General features: G+C 51.5%; 9 protein-coding genes; 5 read left to right on the top strand and 4 right to left on the bottom strand.

The window, feature by feature from the left end:
- Positions 1 to 575: 575 nt before the first annotated feature.
- On the top strand, positions 576 to 3,350 carry RCC_07174 (related to secretion protein rsec8; the record flags this gene model as incomplete). Its single annotated transcript, XM_023772432.1, has 1 exon — positions 576 to 3,350. One exon carries the CDS (start codon positions 576 to 578, stop codon positions 3,348 to 3,350), a length of 2,775 nt encoding a protein of 924 aa, XP_023628200.1.
- A 686-nt stretch (positions 3,351 to 4,036) lies between these two features.
- RCC_07173 (related to mitochondrial electron transport proteins) lies at positions 4,037 to 5,517 on the bottom strand (the record flags this gene model as incomplete). XM_023772431.1 has 2 exons in its annotated part: positions 4,037 to 4,278; positions 4,329 to 5,517. The coding sequence occupies 2 exons, from the start codon at positions 5,515 to 5,517 to the stop codon at positions 4,037 to 4,039; spliced, it is 1,431 nt and encodes a 476-aa protein (XP_023628199.1).
- A 213-nt stretch (positions 5,518 to 5,730) lies between these two features.
- Positions 5,731 to 6,228, top strand: RCC_07172 (uncharacterized protein; the record flags this gene model as incomplete). Its single annotated transcript, XM_023772430.1, has 1 exon — positions 5,731 to 6,228. The coding sequence occupies one exon, from the start codon at positions 5,731 to 5,733 to the stop codon at positions 6,226 to 6,228; it is 498 nt and encodes a 165-aa protein (XP_023628198.1).
- Positions 6,229 to 6,798: 570 nt separating this feature from the next.
- RCC_07171 (uncharacterized protein) lies at positions 6,799 to 8,046 on the top strand (the record flags this gene model as incomplete). The annotated part of the gene is made up of 1 exon (XM_023772429.1): positions 6,799 to 8,046. One exon carries the CDS (start codon positions 6,799 to 6,801, stop codon positions 8,044 to 8,046), a length of 1,248 nt encoding a protein of 415 aa, XP_023628197.1.
- Positions 8,047 to 8,603: 557 nt separating this feature from the next.
- RCC_07170 (uncharacterized protein) lies at positions 8,604 to 9,537 on the top strand (the record flags this gene model as incomplete). XM_023772428.1 has 2 exons in its annotated part: positions 8,604 to 9,316; positions 9,372 to 9,537. 2 exons carry the CDS (start codon positions 8,604 to 8,606, stop codon positions 9,535 to 9,537), a joined length of 879 nt encoding a protein of 292 aa, XP_023628196.1.
- Positions 9,538 to 9,595: 58 nt separating this feature from the next.
- On the bottom strand, positions 9,596 to 11,607 carry RCC_07169 (related to cell division control protein CDC23; the record flags this gene model as incomplete). XM_023772427.1 has 2 exons in its annotated part: positions 9,596 to 11,450; positions 11,510 to 11,607. 2 exons carry the CDS (start codon positions 11,605 to 11,607, stop codon positions 9,596 to 9,598), a joined length of 1,953 nt encoding a protein of 650 aa, XP_023628195.1.
- A 350-nt stretch (positions 11,608 to 11,957) lies between these two features.
- RCC_07168 (probable farnesyl pyrophosphate synthetase) lies at positions 11,958 to 13,063 on the top strand (the record flags this gene model as incomplete). XM_023772426.1 has 2 exons in its annotated part: positions 11,958 to 12,071; positions 12,140 to 13,063. The coding sequence occupies 2 exons, from the start codon at positions 11,958 to 11,960 to the stop codon at positions 13,061 to 13,063; spliced, it is 1,038 nt and encodes a 345-aa protein (XP_023628194.1).
- A 382-nt stretch (positions 13,064 to 13,445) lies between these two features.
- Positions 13,446 to 14,149, bottom strand: RCC_07167 (uncharacterized protein; the record flags this gene model as incomplete). XM_023772425.1 has 2 exons in its annotated part: positions 13,446 to 13,692; positions 13,761 to 14,149. The coding sequence occupies 2 exons, from the start codon at positions 14,147 to 14,149 to the stop codon at positions 13,446 to 13,448; spliced, it is 636 nt and encodes a 211-aa protein (XP_023628193.1).
- Positions 14,150 to 15,437: 1,288 nt separating this feature from the next.
- On the bottom strand, positions 15,438 to 17,363 carry RCC_07166 (uncharacterized protein; the record flags this gene model as incomplete). XM_023772424.1 has 4 exons in its annotated part: positions 15,438 to 16,458; positions 16,515 to 16,993; positions 17,055 to 17,198; positions 17,271 to 17,363. 4 exons carry the CDS (start codon positions 17,361 to 17,363, stop codon positions 15,438 to 15,440), a joined length of 1,737 nt encoding a protein of 578 aa, XP_023628192.1.
- Between the last annotated feature and the right edge of the window lie 487 nt (positions 17,364 to 17,850).

The raw sequence follows: 17,850 nt of genomic DNA, 5'->3' as shown, positions 1-17,850 counted from the left end.
TACATCTTTTGGTGAGCGGCACGGAAGACACCTGAAACGGATTATCTTCACAACATGATACAGCAGATGTGACTTCCTCTGGCCAGCATCCTTCACATCGCGAGCCAGGAAGCCATCCGGCCATGTCGTGGATGCGACAACCCCCGAATGGAAACGCGCCGCATTTGAACGGAGGAGGACGATTCGAGTTCGATAGCAGTCGGGAGACCAGTGCAGATGAGCGTAGCCAGTCGCGCGGGCCGCGAGGAGGTTATGGTGGACCGCCGCAGCCTCCGGCGCATGGCATACCACGGCTAGGCAGAAACAATGCCAATAGGCGGAGCAAAGATATTGAAAGCAGCCATAGTCGGAGCAGAAGCAGAGCGACGGCTCGATATGGTCCTGCGAGCGGTCAGGTCGAAGGTCAGTCGTTTCCCTAGATCTTGGGTGGAAATTTGAATGCGCAATGGGCTAGGACATTGGAACAACCCCTGGATTGGCTTCTTCTGCTTGAAGAGATCACATTCTCTTCCCGGAAATAGACGCTCACCAATAGGACAGATATCCTACGCTATATTGAGCAACAGTGGAGCTTCATGTCATCCGATGATTGTATTCCAGTAAAAGTTGCCCTGCAGCTCATGGACCCATCCTCACTTGGCCTGGCGGATCAGTATGGTAAATTCCAAGAAGTACACAAGCAGCTGCAGAATGCGCTCAAGGTCATCGTAAACGAACATCACCAGGGTTTCAACAGCAGCATTGGTACATTCCACAAGATTCAGGCCGCTATTCATGCATCCCAGCTGCGTGTACGGACACTCCGAGCGGGCTTGGTCCAAGCGAAGAGCAGTCTGGCGAGTGCCAGGCCAGAGCTCAAAGCCTTCGCACAAAGCAGCCAGAGCTACGACCAGATGCTACAAGTTCTGGGCACCATTGAGCAACTGCAGGCGGTACCGGAAGAACTGGAGGCTCAGATCTCGGAGAAGCGCTTCCTGGGTGCGGTTGATACATTGCAGGATGCCCTGAAGCTGATCCGGAAGCCCGAAATGGAGGACATTGGTGCTCTGAGTGATTTGCGTGTGTATCTGAGCAACCAGGAACATTCGCTCACCGACATCCTGGTTGAGGAACTGCACAACCACCTCTATCTCAAAAGTCCATACTGTGAAGAGAGATGGAAATCACACATGAAGCGGGACATCTCCAGTTCAACCATTGATGAGGGAGAACGAGCGATGCACCAGTTTCTGGAGTCCTACGATGGGAGCAAACGAATGACAGAAGACACGACTCGAAACCCGGAAGCGGACACCTTTTGTTATATTCAGTTGTTAGTGGAGTCATTAAACAAGATGTCACGTCTAGATGTGGCGGTAGACGCCATCGAGCACCGACTTCCTGTGGAGCTCTTTACCGTTGTCGAACGTTCGCATATGGAAGTCGAACAGAGACATCCTGCGATTCTACGTGCCGCGAGAAACGGACAAAGAAAAGGGTCTGTGAATGCAGGACCCGATGGAGAACGACAAGCGACGTTGGAAGACTTACTCACTACGTTGTATGCGAGATATGAAGCCATCGCAGAGGGTCACCGTGTTCTCCACGATGTCACGGGTGCAATAATACGCCGAGAAGCGCATGAAGACCCTGGGCTAAACCGAAGTTTCCGCGAGTTATGGAAGCTTTTGCAAAGTGAGATCAGATCTTTATTGCACGATCATCTCGCAACCAATGGCAACCTTGGACATCGTTCTCGGAAGGACAACGACCCAAATGCTAATATTTTCCAACCTCAGCCGCGAGATAGAAGCAGAAAGCTGTTCAAGATGTCTGACACCGACAGCAAATCGACCGAGCTGGCAACAGATCGGGAGGACTTGGAAATGATCCTCAAGCAGTCAGTGCCTGGGCTTGTCGGGAGCAGTATACAGAGCGCAAAGCAGGAACGTGGTATCGTTGCAGACGTATCAGCAACCGGGCACAAGCTGCTCGTCGAGCCCAGCGTCTTCAATATGGGGATTTTGCTCAAGCCCTCGCTCGATTTCCTCACCAGACTGCGGGATGTCGTCCCGCCTAATTCTGGGGTCGTTTCCAGTACTCTAACCTCCTTTCTGGATGACTTCCTCATCAACGTGTTTTATCCTCAACTCGATGAGACCTTGCTCGAGCTCTGCAACCGCAGCACGACAGAGATGGACGCTTTCCAGGCAGATCCACAATGGCAGATGCATGCGCAGAAACCTGTATTCAAAGGCACTGTCCGCTTTTACGAACTAATCGAAGCATTCTGCGTCATGCTGGACAGCCTCCCGCATGACCAAAGCTTCAGCCAACTTGTCATCACCCAGATGAGAGGCTACTATGATAAATGCTATCAGTGGTCCAAGACTTTACTCCAGCGTGCACAGCTGGCTCAAGAGGGCAATGTGAAGATGAGACTCGCTGCGCAGCTGGCCACCTCTGGCGAAGTGAATAAGACAGTCGTGGAACTTACCAAAGCCGATACTCATGACGCTGTGGTACTGGCTGAGAAGGAAGCTGCCCTTCTCCTGAATGCCACAAAGACGCGTACCAYTGAGGAGGCTGATTTGATCCATGACCGCAAGGCCCTCGCCGCACTTTGCACACTGCATGTCTCCATGAAATGGCTCGCATCTCGTTGCCAACAGCTCCGGTACATTTCGCCTTTAGCTGTGGATACTTCCAACATGCAAGCGCATGATCGCCGACGTTGGACACAAAATCTCTCCCTCAACACCGCGCCCTCGAATGCGTATCTCCCTCTGGACCCACAGACAGCAGAGGCCTTCGATGGCGTTGTGGCTTCCTTCACAGAGCTCTCATCCTTGATTCTACGAACGCTTCACATCGATCTCCGCCTTCACCTCATGCACGGGATCTATAGTGCTCTGGACACAACCTATGCCCTCGGCCAACCCTACAACGACCCAGACCCTGCAATCCTCAGCCTGTCAACTGCACTAGGAACATACGACACCGCRATCGCAGCCAACCTCTTACAGCCGCAATATGACTTCCTCACTGCCAAGCTGGACATACTAGCCAACAAAGCTCTAGTCAGCCTTGTGGGTTGTATTCGTGGTCTGGACAAATTTGGCATCGAGCGCATGGGTTTGAATGCAATGGTTCTGCAGCAGACACTCAAGACTGCGATGCAGCAAGATGCGAGTTTGGATCACGCGGCCAGGTTCTATGAATTGGCGAGGGGTGCGAGGATCCTACTAAAGGAAGGGAGGAAGGCCGGTTATGCCAAGGAGGATTTGAAGGCGCTGCTTAGGTTATCGTGGATTGAGAAAAGGGATGGTGCGGAGGGGTCGTTGGAGGATGCTGTTGCTAGGATTGAGTGATGTAGATGGAACAATTCCAGTGCCCACCAATAGCAAATCAGTGCTTTGAATTCTCATTGTGAAAATACATTGTGCTCCGTTGGGCTGTGCAGTACGGTCAGATCTGCATTGTATGTTCGATAGTCTCGAACTCATGACAGTTGGTCGAAGAATGTCAAAAACCGAGACTATTCAAATGAAAGGGCCAAACACAACAAATCATCATCAACAACGTCCTACATACTCAAGCCCATTTCCGGAAGATTCTTACCATATTCCTGTTGCAATACATGCAATCTCTCAAAACTTACAACGAGTCTGGACATCGACAAGATATCGGAGCACTACCCCAACCCTGACCCTATGCGCGCTGCCATAGTCGACGATCGGTTCGTGTTCGTCTCCCACAACAATGCAAGTACGTGGTTCTCTCCCTTTGACCTGCATCTCTAGCCTTCTCTCTGCCTCGAGATGGTTTCACATATCTCGTTGCTACCCACCGCTCAACATCTGAGAGTCTATCGCGATCCGCTAGGCCATGATGCTTCGAAATCTAGTATTGCCGCTTCCGACGAGATGGTGCACTGCGCAGGCGACACGCAAATACGACTCTTGATGAGATTGCAAGACTCATATTGGCGAAGTCCAGAACTTCAATGCATGTATGTTTGAACAGGAAAGTACATATAAGGTAGTTCGTCGACAGATCAATGGATCGCCAAACCGCCATTGCTCTCCTTCTTCAATGGCTCATCATCCTCACTCATGAGACCCTCGAGCTCGAACTCTTCGGCATCCTGTGCCTGGCGATCTGCCGCGCTTGGAATTCGAGTACTCCTTGGGCCTCTCGCGTGGCCGTTGGTATGCGGCATTTCTTCGTCGTCAATCTTGACGCTTGGTAAGGGTTCTTGTGAGTAGGATGAGTAAAGACGTAGCAGCACGAGTGTGACTGTGTGGCCATTAGCAAAATTGCAGGTAGAATGATCATTGAGTACTTACAGAGGAACAGCAAGAAACTGACGCTGTAAAGAATCAAAATATATGCGACGTGCGTGACGCCGGCATTACTCAGACTTTCCATCTGTTCCTCGGTAGCTCCCATGAACAGGAAGCCAGATGCGTAAAGGAGGAATGGTGTCAGGTACTGGAAGCTGTTGATCTCGGCGTCAACGTCACCTCCTTCGGGCCCGACAAGTGTCGTCCGGTCTTTCAGCACAAAGCTGATCTCGACGATGCGAGCGAAACCGGCAGCCATAAGAGAGTAGCCAAAGATGGTGTGCACCATCGTACTCAGCATGAGCTCCTGGGGATGTGCGCTCATTGCCCAACCTGTCATAGCAATCACGATACCCGGGATGATGTTTCGCCTCGGACGTCCGTGTCTGTCCCTCGAAAGCCAAACCCCGACGAGTCCAGCTGACCACCAGATGATGCCCATGGTAGTGTGTTGGAGGTCATTCCTCACCCAAGCCGTTCCCCAGCGATGTTCTGTGAATGTGTTGACGCAACCCCATACTGAAATAACCAAACTGTCCCAGAACTCCTGGCTCTTGCCTGTCCGGGCGAGGAAGGCCTGTCCGTTCACCAGAAGCACGGTGAGGACCATCCCGTAGCCCACAAAGGCAGATCCCATGATGAAATGCGCAGCACATTGTCCAGTGTGTTCTCCCTGACAAAAGCCTTGACTCGCAATAGCRCCAAACAGCATCTGCACCCACGCAGCGACTGGTATAAGCCCTCCTAGCACTCCATGGCCCTTCACCAGGACTTTTCGAATCGATCCCAGAAATCCGCGCTCGATGTGCAGTCTCAGCCAGATGCCCACGACAACTTGCACAATCATCATGAGCATCAGCCAATTCGCAAACTTGGCGTGCACATTTGGACCGAACTGGCGGCCTTTGTGTAGATGGCCCAGAAAGTATCCAAGAACTGCGATCGCTGATCCGAGTATCTGAACGGGAACGTGGAGGCGAGAGCGAACGAATCCAAGCACCATACCAGTGGGAAATATGATGCCCCAGGCCAGAGATTGCAGCAAGATGTGTGTCCAAAGGACCGAGTCCATGGGTTCTGTCGTAACGGCATCGCCTTCAGGTACCTTGTCGTGACCACCATGTGCGGATACGCTGTGTATTAGGGCGAGCACAAGAGCTGCCAGTGCCGGCCTGGTGCGAAAGGTGGCCATTGCGGAATCAGAGGGCAGAGTCTTGAGGAAGAGAAGGACTGGCGGCGGGCGGCGAAACAGGGAGGTGTTATGCTTACCTTACGCAGATCTGATCTAAGGTACTAAAGAAGCTTTCGGCAGCGGATGCCGGCGGACAGCGGACCCTGGTCTTGGACACACGGCAGGCGCGTCCAACTTCACGCGTCTTTCGGTCTCTTATTTTAGACAACAATAATGTCGTCTCAGGAGTTGCCGGCAGTCCAGAAGATGGAGCCCCCGTCGTCAGACACTCTCACTCCCAGCTCACCCTCACGACCTGCGCCCGGAGAACAGGTACCACCCCCACCATCGGAAGCAGAACCCAGCTCCAATACTTTTCACCACTCAAATCAGGCAGAGCCGGCGCGAGAGAATCTCCACATGACAGCGCTCAGTCTCAAACGCTCAAATCTAGCCGCCAAGCTTGAGGCGTCACAAGCAGAACGTGATGTCCTCGTAGCTCAAAGCACTCTCCCTTCAGGCCTTCCATTTCCTTCAGATTGGACCGATGAGCAGAGAGCCAAGCAAGCCCTCGAGTCTGCGAACGCAGTCATCAAGGAGCATATTTCGCTGCTGCACGGCTACAACGAAATCAAGGACATTGGACAGGGTCTGCTAGGGTTGGTGGCAGAGAAGCGAGGTGTGAGAGTGAAGGACATCATGGAGGAGTTCGGTGTTGGCATTAATGACTGAAAGAATGGCTAGGCTTCTGGTTGAGAATGAGTGACTCTGGAGATGAAATCACGCAATAGCTGAACGATGCTACGAAGGTACGAACACTGGCTAGATGAATGGAACGGTTCGTGTGAGCCCTGATCATTGACTCCATTTACCCGATCAGTGTCGGCAGGTTGCATTCAGTGATGTGATATGGTGGTTTTGTGGCTGTCCGTTAATTCTGCTGCTGTGGCCGCGGGCTCGCCATCCGGATACACGACATGAAATGAAAAATGTTCGCTTGCTGATTCTGCGCAGCATATGAGGTAGAATCTAAGAGACATCGCCGTCCAGCCAGTTCCGATTACAATGATTGCGGAAACGTGGCAGAGACGATCGATGTATTGTTTGCTGGCAGGAACCATGCCTTGGGTCATGCTAGCCGCATTATTAACCGTCGCATTCTTGACCCGGAAAAAAGATAAAATCAACCATCGTTCAAACACTCTCACGACTAGCAATCACCACACATCGAAGACATCTTTTACTCGCCGAAGAAGCAGACATTCCCAGCATTCGAACAAACATTCGTGTACCAAGAACCAGATGGAGCAAACAAAGCCAAAAGTCAACACGCCCGTCGTTGCCACATCACAGGGTGCAAGCGACTCTCCTTGCCACGCTGCAACCAATGACCCTGTCAGAAAGAGCAACGCAAGCGGTTATGAGGACATGAGGCAGTCCGCGCCTGCTGATCAAGAAGCCGAGAGACAGCATGAGGCTGTTGAAGCGTTGAACAATACAAGCTCACCACCCCGGTGGATCGTCAGTGGTCCTTCTCCACCACCCGCGGATGCTGAGCCAGCTCTCGAAAATGAGTATGGCGGCGAATCATCTGGCTCCACGCAGCTTAAGCCAAGAGCGTTTTCGAGCGACTCAGATGTCAGCTTTCTGATGCTGGCACCACATCCAGCTAACAACATGCCGACCGCCGCCTTTCCACAACCTCCCACTCGGTCAAATCTCCTGGCCCCACCGCCACCCGGAAACGTTCACGCGTCTGCTGCAAGCACAAGCACAGATGTGGACGGGCCTTCTGGAACGAACATACCTTACGGCCTGCGACCTACCGAGCACGATACGCCCCACGTACCACATCCGCTCGATGGCCCACGACACGAATCGCGATGCGGCATCGTTGACAACAGCGACTTTGCCGAACGTTGTTCAAAGTACGGGCAGTGGCTTATTGATCGTCCGGCCGATCCGCACACCGCCGCCAAGATTGGACACGGAGCTGGCGTGGCGTTCACATTCTTCGAAGCTGAGTTCCTAGACTTTCCGGGCGTGAAAGCCATCAAGATTGTCCATCCTCTTTGTGAGGTACAGCTGAGGAGTATTGATTGGGACACTTTACGAGCGGTTGCGTTCCATCTACGCCAGTACGTTGGCAAGCGAGCAGTGTCAACCTCGAAAAGGAATGCAGCCGTACAGAAAGCCGAGAGTTCAAGTGTAGCGATGGTGGAGCGGGAGATTGAAGCTAGAAGGTGGGAGAAGAAGAGAGCAGCGGATCACTCCAGCTCTGAAAGTCTCAGTACAATGAGTGGGACGCCTCGAGACGAGCGCCCACCTCAGGACCAACATACGCCCGCTCCACTGCAGCGCAAAGACTCACCGATCATGCATGCGTCCTCTATGCCTCGTGGAATCGCAACTCCCCCTAGCAGAATGAATAGACCCGAGTTCAACACTCGGCGCTGTCAACGTCTGACCAGGATTCTGGCTGAACCCGAGGCGGATGACGTCGCAAACACTCAGTCCCAGGACGAGCATAGCGAGAGCAGTCCTGTCTAAGCGTACCAGGGCGAAATTCCTACTTATACGCACGAGGCGCATGAATCGCCTTGATGAAAAGCCGGCCAGGATCCTGTAAACGAGCAGAATGTGGGAACGTTGAGATCTTCAAGGCAGCATCCGTGGGTTGAAAATCAGGCGGATGATATGCTTGGGTACAACTATGTCTGTATGAGGAGGTTCCGACCTGATTGATGGATGATGGCGTATCGCTAGAGAGACAATAGCGGTGCGAGCTAAGAGTACTTATGTTCATTCAACTGTTGAAATGCACTTGAGTCCAGTGACAGCGAAGTGCCTTGTTACTCCAAGTATATTTGTCGTGGGTTGTGCGAGTTTCGATACTGTTGCGCGTGACAGTATGTCGGAGGGCGCTTGAGAAAATAATCAAGCAAAAAGGACGCATATTGCAGGATATCGACATGATTGATTGTGTTTTGTATTATAATGCAGCATCATGCAGCATCGTACGCTAGGTACCCAAGAAGACCCGCTTTTCATACCCAGAGTTCTAARAGGGGAACTTGGAACCTTCACAACACAACACCACAAGCACAATGTCACCACCATTCTCACTAGACTTTGGTCTTCAAGGAAGCCACGTTCTCGTCACTGGAGGCTGTGGTCTGATAGGCAGAGTCGTCGTCCAAGCCTTCCTAGCCGCCGGCGCCAACGTCTCAATCATCGATCTCGCAGAATCCACAAGAGCTCTGGCCGATTCAGCAGAAGAAGCTGCACTACTCGGCAACGCAGTGATTTATACCGCGGACATTTCCCAACCCGATGAAGTCGACATTGCTTTTACACATATGGAAGGGAAATACGGGCCGGTGGAATGTTGCATTGCATTAGCTAGTATAGATCTCTCATCTCTACCCCAGACAGAGTCAATCTGCGATATGGATCCTGCAGTCTGGCAGAAAGTTTTTGATGTGAATATCAATGGCACGTTCTTGACTTGTCAGCGATGGCTGCGTGGAATTCGATCCGCATCGCAGGACCCAGAGAAAGCGTCAAAGCTGAGGAATGTCAATCTCGTCATTATGGGTAGCGATTCGGGCAGATTTGGAGTCCGCACGATGGCTGCGTACGCGGCAGGGAAAGCTGCTGTACAGTATGGTCTACTCCAGAGTCTGGCCAAGGATGTGCCCAAGGTGTATCTCAGAGGTCGAGTGAATGCTGTGGCACCGGGGGCTGTCGATACTGCCAGATTCAGAGATGAATGTGAGCGCTTCGGAAAGCAGTGGGCTTGGGAGGAGTACGAGGCGACGTGAGTGCATGGCCTCAAGTCAAAGTCTTGCATGTTTTGACTGACTGTGCGATAGTGTTGGTATGGCTAAGCCTCCAGCAACGGAGGATGTAGCGAGGACGTTCTTGTTCCTGGCTAGTGATGCCTTCAGTGGAAGCACACATGGCCAGATAATTCACGTTGATGGAGGGAAGATGGGAAGCGTGCAGTGGATGCCAAATGAGATCGATGGGCGGCGATGATCTTCGCTATGCCTTCCAGATTCATGTGTATAGAATCCTTCATCATGGAACTGGCCACTCAATCCAGGTCTTGCTCAGTCACGTTGTCGCCGCCTTCTTCGTCCGTATCTTGCAGACTTAATCTCGCCCTCACATCTTTAACCAAGCTTTTCGCATCCTCAACCTCCACGCCATCTTGGCAGAGCTCATTGGCAAGCTCCATGGTCCTTTGCCACTCTCCACACTGGTAACTCCACCTTGCAAGCCAGAGTCGCGCCCTTGATGTGATTTGAGTAACACCCAGACCCTCATCGCCTTCTTCTGGCCCTTCCTCTTGCGCGAGCGTGAGCTCCATGTATGCGGCAGCTTCATCCATCTGGTGAACTTTTTCATACAGAAGCGCGATGTCGTATAATATTTGCGGGTCTAGAGCACCRCCGACCGCTCCTGCAAGAGGATCCGATGCTCCGCTTCCAAAGCTAGCGCCCGCTTCGACCTGGCTGCCTACGATTAATGCTCTCTTGAAAGCTTGAAGAGCGTTTGTTGTCTTGCCGCACTTGCTGTATGCATTGCCGACGGCCGCCCACATTTTCGGATCTCCACCGCAAAGGGACGCAGCGCGTTGGTAGTAGAAAAGACTGTAGCTGTGACACTCGAGCATTTCGTAACCCTGACCCAAGCCGTACCAGGCGCGGTAATCCTTGCGGTTCGTATCGACAGCACGACGGTAAGACTCGATCGCGGCTTGGGTGTTCTTCAGCTCGATATACTCATGACCCATGAGAGTCCATGCCGCCTGGAAATTCCGATCTAATGAAAGGGCGCGTCGGAAATGGAGAACGGCTTTCTCGTGCTCGGATATAAGACTATAATAGTTGCCCAGGATGCAGTTCGTTTCTGGTCGGAATTTGTCGGTTTCACTCGCCAGGGCTGCCAGTGTAGCTAGCTTGGGCCGATTCGGAAGGACGTATAGCAGGTTGCTATAGATTTCCATCCCATCCAGGCGGTGAGGGTGACTCCTCAATAGACTATCGAAGAGCTCCATTGCAGCATCGTGGTCCCTTGCGTGGTAGAGGAGAAGTGCCTTTTGCTGCTGTAGAAATGCTGACCGAGGGAAGATGGCCTGCATGTGTGAAAGGGTGTTGTAGACTTCGGGCTCCTGTTGGAACAACTCTTGGCTGCAGTGAATGTGAAAGAAGAACGTGGTGACATTTCGCGGCAGGTATTGGCTGACTTGCTGTAGATCTTCAAGGCCGTCGATGAGCGAGGCCAATTCCAGCCATGCGGACCAATTGTAGGGATTGATGTTGACGCTACGCAGTAGCCACTGCTTCGCGAGCGGTTCCGATTTTGACTTGATCAATATGATTCCATATAGGTAGTCGAGCCATCCTTGGGAGTTGTTCGTGTTTTGTAGGCCACCACGAGCTTCAAAGTACTCCTCGAGAATGGCAGAAATTGTGGCCACCTCCTTGTTGGCACTTGAAGGTCCATCATGCGGCCCAAGTATCGCCTCAGATTCCTCGTTCTTCCGCTTCTCACCCGAGAGATATCTCGCGTAAAGCGCTAGGAAAAGTGATTTCTGACTGAGTTTCCGGGGGAGAGTTGGCGGCTGTGGTTTAGCTGCAGAAGGAGTTCGATGGTGCTTTGATTTTGGTACTACTTGTACCTTCGAAGGCGAAAGTGGTTTGGTCGCGGGAATGCTATGTGGAACTTGACCAGGTAAGAAGACGGCAGCACAACGATCGAACTCTCGGCAGTCGAAGAATGACTTGGCCATGAGGTAGCGAGGCAGCTCCTTGGCTTCCAATCTCGCCTCATTGCGGTCTTTGTTGGCAGGTGGTGGAGGGAGGTCATCATCTTCATCGATTTCCGTATCCGAGGTATCAGGATACGACTCGGGCTCGGCGAAGGAGTTGAGCAGCTCTGCAGACCTTGAGTCCTCGTGTCAGAGGAAGTTTCTCATGGTATAGGAAGCAGATGAGAGGGATACCACTTGGCGGCGAAGTAAAGACATCGTTCGTTGCAGGCAGTGATTGCCTGTTGCAGCTGACTTTGCAACTCGGCTTGCTGCTCGTCGGAAAATGCCATTTTGTCCGGAGTGCAATGGTTGTGATGATATTGTGTTCCAATGTTTGGTGTTGACATTTGAGCGGAAGCAGCCGCAAAACGCGTCGGATGGAGAAGTGCGCACGGGCCACAGCTATTTCGTGAGGTAGAACTAGAGAACAATTCAATCAGACCATTTCTGGAAGCAGACAATCCTCGAATCATATTTCGACCTTTGTTAGGTCTCCACAGTACAATCGCTCGCACATACACCGCTTGTTGACAGGCTTCGCCTTCCCACTGCTGCTTAGAACTCGAGTCACCTTGTTGCCGTTGCCAATCCCCAATCGCACCCCGCATACACATCCAATACCCCTCGTTCCACCGCCGAAATGCCCGCAACATTGAAGGAATTCGAGACGGTCTTCCCCAAGCTGGTGGAAGACTTGAAAGAGCATTGCCAACAGTACAAGCTACCACAGACAGCCCTGACCTGGTTCGAGGAGGTATAAATGCCACATCTTCATTGAATACCCTCAAGGACTTCATTGACTGATCATAGCCCATGTGATAGTCTCTCAACCACAACACACTCGGCGGAAAGTGCAATCGCGGACTCTCTGTTATTGATACAACGTCTCTCTTGCTCGGCCGTAAGCTCAGCGACGATGAGTTTTTCAAGACGGCCACGCTTGGCTGGCTCATTGAGCTGCTGCAAGCCTTTTTTCTGGTTAGCGACGACATCATGGATAGCAGCAAGACCCGCCGTGGCCAGCCATGTTGGTATCTGATGCCCAAGATCGGCATGATTGCCATCAACGATGCCTTCATGCTCGAGTCCTCAATCTACCTCCTACTGCGCAAGTACTTTCGTCAGGAGAAGTACTATCTGGACGTGATCGAGCTCTTCCACGATGTCACCTTTCAGACTGAACTCGGCCAGGCTTGCGATTTGATCACCGCACCAGAAGACCAGGTCGATCTCAGTAAATTCAGCCTGGAAAAGTATACCTTTATTGTCATCTACAAGACGGCGTACTACAGCTTCTACCTCCCCGTCGCACTTGCGCTCCACTTTGCCGGTATGGCAACCCCAAAGAACCTCAAGCAATCCGAGGACATTCTGGTTCCCATGGGCGAGTATTTCCAGGTTCAGGACGACTACCTGGACAACTTTGCCGACCCAACGACGTTGGGCAAGATCGGGACGGATATTCAGGACAACAAGTGCGGTTGGTTGATCAACCAGGCCCTGAAGATCGCCTCTCCCGAGCAGAGAAAGGTGCTGGACGATAACTACGGGCAGAAGGACAGCAAGGCGGAGGCGCAGGTGAAGAAGATCTTTGACGATTTGGAGCTGGAGAGAATCTTCCACGAGTATGAGGAGAAGCGAGTGGGCGAAATTCGGGAGAAGATTGCCAATGTCGATGAGAGCGAGGGCTTGAAGAAGGAGGTATTCGAGGAATTCCTCCGGAAGATCTACAAGCGAAGCAAATAGATCAGAGGGGTAAAACATAGACCAGTTGGCTAAATGCAAAATCAAAGCTTCAAGGAACGCATCACAGGTGGAAATGCTCACTCAAGTAAGATCGCAAAGTTTTCAACACGACCTTTTGCTAATATGCAGCAGTCACCAAATGGGCAAACAAATGTCTATCCCGGCAAAGGCAAGTTCTCTCAAACACCCTTTGTATTCACGCAACGATTGGCACTTCATTCGTACACCACTCCACATATCTCAAACATCCTCTGGTAACTCCTTCTTGGAGCCATCTTTTGATGCCTCGCGCGCGCAGTAGCATCATTTTCTCCAAGTTCCCATGTTTATGTCTCTGATCTGCCGCTTCATTTTATCAACGCTGCGCACCCCTTTCAAAGTTTCACAGCCAACCGCCTCCAATACCGGTCCCGTATGGCGTCTCATCGAATTCATCGCTATCGTAATCATCATCATCCTCCGAATCATAGTCTGAGTACTCCTGGTCAGAAGGCGGACGGAGGTTTTCCTCGCGCTTGTCGGCGTCTCTGTCTTGGCTGCTGTCGTTGCCGATACTCTTGCCCTCTTCTTTGCCCTCATTTTTGATGCCTTCCTTGCTATCCTTTCTCTCGATCTCCACAGCGTCTGACCTACTTGATATTCCGACCCAGTCGATCCTCCCTCTCCGTCATTCGGCAGCGCGCCACTCATCAAGTACGTCTCCGCATCCTCGTCTTCCTCCTGCAGAGGCAGCAGGTCGCGGGTCAGCGCCGCCAGCCGGGTGTCTTCATCCTGCGACTCCGAGTCCTCGAGGTTGAGCCACTCCATCAGGCWGGTTGTATCGTCGCTCTCGGTGTAGTCTTTGAAATCTGCATCTGGAAAGGCTTCCCTCAGCGTGGTGGTGTAGTTCCAAGCTTTCCTGTTGACTGACGAGGTGAGGACTGGAGTGACGGTTGTGGTTGGATGGGGCACTCCGGGAACCATTGGTGATGTTGAGTCGGATATTGGCAGCTTGGAGGTGGTGGTCTGCTGTGGTGTATGATCTTGCTGCGTGTCCTGGTAGGTACCAAGGAAGACTTCGTCGAAACTCAGCTCGAGGTCGTCCATATTGAGGTATGTGTGCAGGAGTTGAGGTATGAGAGGACTTGGATTGCGAGGGTGAGCGCTTTTGTTTGTTATTGGAAAGTATGAACTGATGGAGAATATTCAAATCACGCGCTYGTCGCGTCTTGTGAGAACAGACTGTGGGGGAAATGGTCCGTGACTGGTGAGCTTTGGAGTGAATGAATGACCCGACCCAACCCACCTTCGACCTCATCCGCTGACTTGTGCTCCAGATTGGCAAACGCGACTGCTCGTGTTGCGAACCTTCCCAAATGACTTGCTTGGGAAGTCGCCCCTGCCTTTGAGATCGTTGAATKAATGAAACTAACTTTGCAAACACCTGCAGTCCGCACGTTGGTGCCGTTCTCGCTGTCGGCTACCTTTTGGATGATTCCACACCGTCGACGAAACAGATCTGATCCACCATCAAGACTTGAGTCTTGTCCGTCTTACTTTCGCTCATCAAACATCTACGCAGGAAAAGTCTCAAGACTGTTTTCGATGGCATTCGATCCAGGCGCTCGTGGTGAGGTTGTCGTATCGTCTGTGGAAAATTCTGAACGACTTCACGAAGAAACACAACATCAGACTATGCTCGATCGAGTTTTAATTTTAACATCTAGAGACAAGCCAGATGTAGGCCATTATGTCCCTTGATACCCTTTGCGACCAAACTCGCCTAGAATGGAAGGAAATCCTCATCACTCATCTTCCTCGCAATGCCAGCGCAGGAACAATGGCATCCCGATTTCCACTGCCATGACGCCACAAAACAGAGTCGCCATTGTACTAGAGATCTCTGTGCTTAAAAGAACCACAAGCTCTATCCTAAGTTGGCCATATCCAGCCCAGTAATCAAAGAAGTCCGCCGAACTGGAGGCGATGCCCTTGAAAATCCGGAGCTGCGGCTCGTCTGGGCGCGCAATACACGTTGCGAGGTTCAACGAACGAGCTCTTTTCAGCATCAAAGGACAAAGAATTGATGGACACGGATGCAGAAGGCATGAGATCATCGCCCACGGGCATACGAGCAGAGTCAAACCTGCTTCAGTGTCATTGAAAGAAGCACATCCCGAATCCGCGTGGACTCACCATTGCAGCCGCCAATGAAGGAGTCCATTGCTTGCGTGCCCACTGCCAAGCTCGGCGACGAAGACAGGCCAGTGGCTGTGTTTAGGGTCACGGAAGGGTTGGATGGCGCCGCGACCAACACCAAAATCGTAATTGAGGCGTCAATGAATCTTCACGGTCAAGCTGTCGATCACATTTGTTGCTGATACAAACAAGATAGCTACTGCGCATACCAACGCGGCAGACGAAAAGCTGACATCCTGTTCGGCCATCTCACTCTCGCCATGCAAGCACCAGCAATGAATGCAGCGGTAATGTTGAACCAGGTCATGTCTCGACCAGGAAGCGCGATTCGAGTTCGCTGTACAGGCTTCACTGTGCTAGGACGACTGGAAGGACCGTCTGAAAGCAGGACTTGCATTGTGCAGTGCTCCTCTCCACACACATCGCCCAAATTCGCTGGCGGAAGAAAGACATCAACATCCTTCGATCGTCCTATCATCTTGCCATCTATTCCAATCGCTTCAACATATCCTCCTTGCACAAACTTTCCAGCATCAAGATGTGTCTCGAATCCGGTGTTCTCAGTCCTGCCAAGTACCACAGATGATGTCGCGTATACGACCCACTCCTTTACTTCCGTCGCCCCATTCCAACTTACCCAGAAATGAGTCGAGCTACTCGCATTCCGAGCATAAAGATACAAGGCAATAGCCTCGACCTGCGGCGATCCGGTCCACTCCGCTCTGCTCACGCGATAAACTCGCATAGTGGGATCCACGAACGCAACATCCAGAACCCGAGTGCCGTAGTTGTCGAACTCCGAGAACTCAGCTGTCAACCCCCAGCTCACAAAAGTGTGACCATTGGGGAGATTCTGCATGGAGCCCTGATTCTGAGCTAGTCCACCTTTCAATGGAAAGAAACGCTTCGACAAACGAGCCGTCATGAGCCGGAGATTCAGCTCGATGATGATGGTGGAAGAGACTCTGCTCGTCTGTGCCATACCATTATAGGCATTGTCGAAGAGGCTAATGAAAATCAGCTCAGAACTCTCCGAGACGATTCGGGCGTCATGCTGGGCGGAAAAGATGAAATCAATCATTTCGAACGACGAGTTGATTCCCCCAAGACGCCATACGATGGATCCATCTTTGCCAGAAATTCGATACACCGTGTTTGTGTGTCGTGCAGAGAGAAGCCAATCTCCATTCWCGAACCGATCGAGGGAGTTAATGTGGCTGCCCATAATCGTAAGTATACAGCTTTCTCCGACAGCAGGATTTGTCGAACTCACAAATAATCGTAAGCTGCACCATAGCTCATCCCAGCATATCGATTTGAGCTCGGTGGTAGCACACTCTCGTTGAGAGGGATATGCTCACTGGCCCTCCATTCAAACACCACGTCATCATCATCTTCGAGATTCGTAACATGAAACACAGAATCTAATAACCAGCCAACTCCGTCCTTGATATCGTGAACAGATAAGTCTGTCTGAATTGGCTGTAGCGATACTGTCACAGCAGTATGTCCATTATCCAGTAGTAAGAATTCGTGAAAATCGTAGGCCCATCTTGCGAATTCCGGGGACGAGATGGTCCGAATGAGTTGATAGGAAGAGTCGAATAAAGCGACTTGACCTTTTCCACGACCACGGCTAGAGATTCCTCGGAAAACACTCAGAATGGTACTTCCATTTGAGAACCCATGGGTCTGGAAGTTGAAATATCTGTTCGTTGGATCGGTATGTTGGTAGCCGGAGTAAACTAGTTCCTATCCATCAGGAATGTCAGTGGCGGAATAACAAGCAAGACGACGAGTGAAAAAGGCATACACCCTCGGTTGTGTAAATATATGGTCCATTCTGAAGCACCCCATCCGAATCATCAGACCATGTAGAAAGAAAAATGTAACCGGGCGAAGTGGCCGTGTCATTATAAACCCTGACATCGAGAGCCGGAGCGAAAATGTCAGGACGCTGTTGATAAATCACGTATCAGCGATGTATAGATTGTGTATGCTTGCTTTCTCAATTGTGTATACGACGTACCGATACGTAGGATAGATATGCTGGTTTCTGTGGGTGACATGATGTTCTTACGATGCACAGGCAAGCGAAAAGGGGTAGCGCCAAGAATAACATGGTCGAGGGGCTGGGCTGCTTGCTGCTGCATGGAAGGAGGACGGACGGGATTATTCGCGAATCCCGAGACGCAATACCTCGTGATGTTTATACTTATGTACAGTAAGCCTCACTCTTTTCTACCTTACGGAGTTACAGTACCTTAGGCGAGCACGCTAGAAGGTACGGTCTGAGTCAGGGCGTGTTTTATAGTATTCCCCGACTTTTACGCGGTGCTTGTGAACGAATTTGGAGGGGCTGTGTATAAGACAGACAAAAATCAAACATGCTTGCTTGAATTTCGCACGCCGAGTTTTCATAGACAGAGAAGCACAGTCCTGTGGTATCATGACAACGTTGCATATGAACTCTGATCTACTGAAACTGATAGGAAAATCCCCGGGCCAAGGAAAGCTTCTAGCTCTAGTCCGGCCCAATTCCTCCATGAAGCTAAGGCTGCCTTGATCGCAGAGCGAAGCATCGATCGCTCACCACGGGCCGATCTATG

The sequence above is a fragment of the Ramularia collo-cygni genome, assembly GCF_900074925.1.
Source record: "Ramularia collo-cygni strain URUG2 genome assembly, contig: RCC_scaffold11, whole genome shotgun sequence".
NCBI classification, from domain to species: Eukaryota; Fungi; Ascomycota; class Dothideomycetes; order Mycosphaerellales; family Mycosphaerellaceae; genus Ramularia; species Ramularia collo-cygni.
This window is presented reverse-complemented; position numbering and strand designations above follow the sequence as displayed.